General features: G+C 34.2%; 1 protein-coding gene across 1 annotated transcript; it reads left to right on the top strand.

The window, feature by feature from the left end:
• Nucleotides 1-4,897: 4,897 nt before the first annotated feature.
• On the top strand, nt 4,898-5,176 carry LOC116622569 (DNA-directed RNA polymerases I, II, and III subunit RPABC4-like). Its single transcript, XM_032389028.1, has one exon. The coding sequence runs from the start codon at nt 4,898-4,900 to the stop codon at nt 5,174-5,176; it is 279 nt and encodes a 92-aa protein (XP_032244919.1).
• The last annotated feature ends 1,521 nt before the right edge of the window (nt 5,177-6,697 follow it).

The following is a 6,697-nucleotide window of genomic DNA, read 5'->3' as shown; positions in this document are numbered from 1 at the left end:
TTAGGGAAATGTAAATTCAAACAATGAGGTACCACTATACACTTAGAATGTAGAATCGCCAAAAACCAGAACACTGACAACACCAAATGCTAGTGAGACTCTGCAACAACATGAACTCCCATTCGTTGCTGATGGGAATGCAAAATAGTACAGACACCTTGGAACATAGTGTTACATTCTACAAAGCTAAGCAGACTTATCAAAGCATCCAGCATTTGTGCTCCTTGGTATTTACACAAGTGAGTCGAAAATATGTCTACACAAAATCCTGTAAAAATCAGTTCTATTCATAATTACCAAAATCTGGAATAAAACAAAATATCCTTTAATATGTGAATTGATTAATGTGGTATATCTATACAAGAGAATATTATTCAGTGATAAAAAGAAATGAACTGTCAATCCACACAAAGGCATGTAAGAATCTTAAACATATTGTAAGTGAAAGAAGCCAGTGTGAAAGAGCTACATACCTTACGATTCCAACTATATGACATCATGGAAAAGGCAAAACTATGGAGACAGCAAAAAATCAGCAATTTTCAGGGGTTTCTGAGAGGGAAAAAGGGATGCATAGGTGGAGGACAGTGGATTTTTAGGGCAGTGAAACTATTTTGAGTGGTACCGCAATGATGACTACATGACATTATCCATTTGTCAAAACCAATAGTACTACACAACACAAAGAGTGAACGCTAATATAAACTATGGACTTCAGTTAATAAGGTATCAATATTGTTTCATTAATTATTAGAAACATAAGAGGTGCCTGGGTGGCTCAGTCGGTTGAGCAGTTAAGCGTCTGCCTTCAGCTCAGGTCATGATCCCAGAGTCCTGGGATTGAGCCCCGCACTGGGCTCCCTGCTCCGCAGGAAGCCTGCTTCTCCCTCTCCCACTCCCCCTGCTTGTGTTCCCTCTCTCGCTGTGTCTCTCTCTGTCAAATAAATAAAATCTTTTAAAAAATTATTAGAAACATAATATATGATATATAAGAAAGAAAACACATGGTATAAGCCTTGGCATTTAGTAGCACTGCAATGAGCCATGAATACCTCCTCTAACTAAATGGTTAGCAAATACCGGGAACTATTATTGTGCAATTGGCTTTTATAGAGGTGAGATACAGAAAGTCCATTTGAAAAATATTTTTGTCTTGTATACATTTTCCCTTTTTTATTATAAAGTAACACAATTTCATTACACAGTAATTTTATGTATCAACTTGACTGGGTGTACAGCTATTTGATCAAACATTATTCTGGGTGTTTCTGTGAGAGTGCTTTTAGGCAAAATTAACATTTAAATTGGTAGACCAAATAAAGCACATTGCCCTCCGTCCTGTGGGTGGGCCTCATCCAATCAGTTGAAACCCTATATAGAACAAAAAGGATGAGGTCTCGCCCAAGTTAAAAAAAAAAAATCTTTCTGCCTGACTGCTTCCAAACTGGGACATCAGCTTTCTTCCTGCCTTCAAACTCAAACTGAAACATTGGCTTTTCCTGGGTCTCCCAACTTTGGGACTTTGGACTCAGACTGGAATTAACCATTAGCTCTCCATTAGCTCTTCAGCTTGCCCTCAACTCACACTGCATATAATGGAACTTTCTCTCTTCTGTAATTATGTGAGTCAATTCATTACAATAATCTTTTTACACACACACACACACACACACACACACACACACACACAAACCCTATTGGTTCTGTTTCTCTGGAGAACCCGAATACATATAGTAAGTACAAATTAAATTTTGTTGACCAGATGACAAAATTACATCCTAATTTTTGCAAAGTCCACTTGCATTGAGGTTCCTCTTTCACTCATTAGGACTGCTTTGTGTCTATTCTTTTCCTGAGAAGCCTGACTTCCTTTTCACATATACTTTGATAATAAGATTACCCTTAGGATTATTTGTGTGACCTTAGTGAATCTGTTTCCTATAACACAAGGGACCTACAGGTACATCTTTGTCACTGCCCTTAATATTACAACATTATCCACAAAGTATCTACGTTTTTGTAATGTCGGTTATCATTTTTTCTGATTAAACTACTATGGAATTATTATTTCTGTAAAATTTTCCCTTAAAATTTTCCAGATTTCTTGTCTTTTAAGTTATAGCAGCTTTCAGAATTTATACTGTATTTGATTTCCATGAGAATTTAAAATAGGTGTCAAGTAAGTATGTTTTGTTTCTTTTCTATAGAGATCTTTTCCAAATTATCTCTTTATCCTATCCCTATCTCCTTTATCCTGTCGACTCCTTTGATAAATCTGTTAGGTTTTTTTTTTTTTTCTTTCTTTCTTTCTTTTTTTCTCATGCACATCTAGTGGCAATTTTGGCTTTTTTTTTTAATCTGAAAAAATAATGGCTGGAGTTTGGGATACCCCACAACTAACAATAACTTTTTTTTTTAACCTTAAAAGAAGGGTAAAATGATCTCAGTCTAAATTTCCTGTTCAATTTTTCACCAGTTAGAGAAAAATGGGAGATATCTGAAAAGTGTATTTTCTAACATATTTTTGCTGAAACTCTTGAGTCAGGCTGAAATTTCTGTGTGCTTTTTTTCTATCCAGCAAGACCTCTGCTTTAGACAGCTCTGGGACATGCTGTACTGGCTTTAAGCTTTTCACTTAATGTTTAAACTCTGGCTTGGTAAAATGCATTTACCATTCATGAGGGTTTACCACTAGCTCATGAAATATGGAAAAATAATGTATAGATTGTTTGAAAAAAAGAAGTAGTATAGATTAACATTTACTTACTGTTCTGCCTTAGATTCCAAGAAGCTCAGTGATAAATAAATTGCTCTACTACATTCTTATTAAGAATAACTAACTTATCTTTAGCTCCTTTTTAACCACATTTCAGGCCATTATATACTAATTAGAATTTGATACACATATATGAACATTAACAGCCTCTGTAATTTTTTTCAAATTGGTGTTATATTTAATTAACAAAACAGAAGTATTTATAAAGAAAACATGATTATAGTCTTTACAGATAAATATGAAGTGAAACTCACATTGAGGTCATTCTTCCTTATATACAACAAAAGAATAAGAAACGTATTGTAAAATAGTGCCTACTGTGATTCTAAGAATTTCTGAAATATTATACTGATATAAACAATAAGAAAAGCCTTCCAAACACCCCCAGCCCCCAAAAATCACATCATCATATAAACTTCAATAAAGAACTTCACCCCTCCCCAAAAAAGAACTTCAAACCCAAACTCAACAGTCAGCATTTTCTTCAAGTCTGATAAAAGAGGACTTCCCTCTATCATTAAATGACTCTTTATCCTTCATAAATTCATTTGATTTTTATAGAATAGGTGTATTCATTTTTAAAAATTATAATATTATACAAGTGACTTATCATATAGGAGCTTTGATGCCTATCAGGGAAATAAAAGGCCATCTCCTATTTTAACTAACATGAGGCTATTAGGTCAACCAATTCTACATGTAGATGCAGGAAAGGCAAATTTTGCCTCTGATGTGTTTAGCTGACCTCATTGCATGCACTTTCTTCAAATAACATATCAACACATTTAAAAAAGAGAAAGGTTATTTTTAAATTCATTTTGTCACATTTTTAGAATTGGAAGTCATGAAGATATCTTGACTTCTTATTCCCACATCTCTTTTTACTTCTAGAGATATAAGTTATCATAGTGAAATTTTCTCTGACAGCTAAAACTCATGCTTAATATTCTATTTCCTGTGAAAAAAGATTGGATTATATAAATGTGATCTGCGTCAAATGGCAATTTCAAACATTAAAAGTTATCATCTTACCTCGAGGCCATCACTCTGAATTTAAAGAAGAAATTTTTTAACTATTTAATAAGATTAAACATCATATTTTGAATTTCACTCATTCTAAATCTTGTATCAAAGTCCATGTTTTGAATGTTTGGTATCAGGGATAAATACGTGAATGCTATGGTTTCAGCATGTGGCCAGACTCCAAGTCACATTTTGTCCTTTTGGGGTTTGGACACTCACAGCACGTTGTTTTCAACGGAATTAGAACTCCAAGTCTTGTGTTCCACATAACACCAAATCTGCAAACAAAACCATTCCAACACATAAAATACACTGATGACCCTGACAGTGATGATTTTGACATAGCCTAAATGAAGACAGCTTGAGCTGTGTGCCCTTTCAAAGCAATCAAAACTGTTCAGCGTCAAGAGAAAAAAAACAGAAATTGTCACAATGCGAATACTCAACTTAGGTATACTCTAACCGAGTACACAAATAACTGATCTGAGCTGACTAAAGTTGTGTGGACATAAAAGGGAAACACAATGAATTGACACTAATAACTTACTGCAGAACATCAAAATAGGTGAGATAAAGGGGAAAATAAATAAATAATGTTAAACCAGTTTCCTTAGCAACTAACCAATCGACATAAAAAAGAAAAGGATATGTTCTGTCTGCTTTGAACTATATGCTGCTACATAATTTGCTTATTATAGACTCTGTAGAGGAGTATCTGATGCAGGCTTTTTTTCATTACCTCCATGTCCAAAAGTCCTGGGATTTTGTCAACATGTAAAGGTCATTTAAATAACAGTGTTTTTCTATCTGTTATTTAGAACAAGACTGTAAGAAACATAAACAAACCCAGAGAATTTCACTGGGTTTTTAATATCATATTGAAATAACTGATTTACCTTTGTTGTTTTTACTGTGTGAAATTGCATGAATATGACAAATGTCACAGTGAAAATATCTAGATTTGTATTTATATGAGAAATGTGATGGGAAGGTAATTTTGCAAGAGTGGTAAAAACAGAATATCTTGGCGACACCGTGACGAGCCGGAATCTGTAAGGGCAGAGTGGGAACCCTCTCCCTGCTACCCGGGGACAAACAATGGACACTCAGAAGGACATTCGACCCGCAAAGCAGCAGCCAATGACACTTATCTGTGGGAAATGTCGCACGGAAAATGACATAAAATCCAGGAATCCAGTCAGATGCAGAGATTGTGCATACAGAATAATGTACAAGAAAAGAATTAAAAGATTGGTGGCTTTTGATACTCAACGAAACACAGAATTCAGAGAAATGCCTTCGTTTGTATTTGGGTTTGCTGTTTTGCTTCTCATTGTTGTATGGCTTTTCATCAAGATACTTATCTTTATGAAATAAAATACAAATATCAAATACCAAATACCAAATACACATGATTTCATATTTCAACCACATTGCATTTAGGTGTCTATTAATAGTTTTTATGAGAAAATTACTTTTGTTCAACTACTGTTGAACAATAAGAACTTATTTTTTTTGTTCGATTACTGGGTATGTAATCTGACACACAAAGGAGGTTAAAAGGGCTTCCCCAAACTACACTTTTAATCAAAACCTGGAATCCTCGGGGGCTACTGTTAAAAATGAGGGTTTCTAGAGCCCTCTAAAGGGCTGATTAAGTAAGCTCCTCGGAAACCACTCTTTGATATCACCAACTGTTGACTCTCTAGCATCATAGGGTATAGAATATACAGATGCATTTACTGTCAGTGTGCACACAGGATTTGGAGTTCTACTTTTCATTTGTTACTTGATATAGGCCTTTCTGTATCTGTATGTAATGCTTGGCTATCTATTTAAATCTTTATTTTAATTCCAGCTAATTACAGTGTTATATTAGTTTCAGGTATACATAAAATGATTCAACACTTCCATAGGAAAGAAATTTTAATGGTTCTTTTCTGTAAAGCAAAATCAACCCAAGGGAAAGTGGATGACGCAGACTAGTAAAGCAGGTACAGTTTCCTAAGTGTAATCATTTATTAGGGTAAAAAATTCTTTCAGAATATAAAAATAAAAGGGATTAGTTTACACTGAATTATTGGATAAATGCTTAAAACTTTTGCCTTGATCTTAGGGATGAGGAATTGATGGTCACACCTATACTCAATCTATCCCAGGACTGCATCGTTATGGAAGGTCGTGGTGGCCTCCTTAACATTCATTTTGAAGACTAGATATATTCCAATTATTATTTTTATTAATATCTATGTGTCTCTGACATTTGAAAATCTATCTATGTCAATTCTTAAAAACACCTGTCTTTCTACGCCCATCCTCAAATACTAAGTTTTATAAATGTATTACGTGCTCTACAAATACTACCATGCTCAAATTTTCAGTCTTTCATTGATCCAGGTTTTTCTTTAGCCATGTCTTTTGTAATTCTGTCATTGTACCATATTAATTCTAGACCTTGTTATTTTTAGACAGAGGGGCCCCCATAAATGTGATTTCTCTATGAAAGCCCTTATAACAAACCCTAACTCATTGGAAAATGTAGTTACTCTACTCTTCACTGTTAATTTGATCACGGGTCCTTTGCATGCCAATAGTTTAATTAAATATTATTATTTAGTTAACTAGAGAGCAATTTAATGGAAAAAGTATTACCCCTGGAACACAAGACTGCCATTTCAGACAGTCACCTACTTTTTGTGTCTCCTTCACCTATAAAATCAGGGTAATTTGACCTCTTGCTTACCTTGACAGTTTTAAGGGGAAAAAAAACGGAAAAATAGATATAAAATTAATTTTAAAAAATTATTTTGACTAGTGCTCATAAATATAAATATCACTATCTGAGCTTGAAGTTAACACATAACTTGTCCCGTACTAAACTGCTTACCAACAACTATG

Source organism: Phoca vitulina, unplaced genomic scaffold (assembly GCF_004348235.1).
Source record: "Phoca vitulina isolate PV1807 unplaced genomic scaffold, GSC_HSeal_1.0 scaffold53, whole genome shotgun sequence".
Taxonomy (NCBI): Eukaryota; Metazoa; Chordata; class Mammalia; order Carnivora; family Phocidae; genus Phoca; species Phoca vitulina.
The sequence above is the reverse complement of the archived record's forward strand: the minus strand, read 5'-3'. Positions and strand labels throughout refer to the sequence as shown.

What these genes read in the sequence shown, in the direction of transcription:
- LOC116622569 (XM_032389028.1), top strand. Translation starts at nt 4,898, where the DNA reads ATGGACACTCAGAAGGACATTCGACCCGCAAAGCAGCAGCCAATGACA.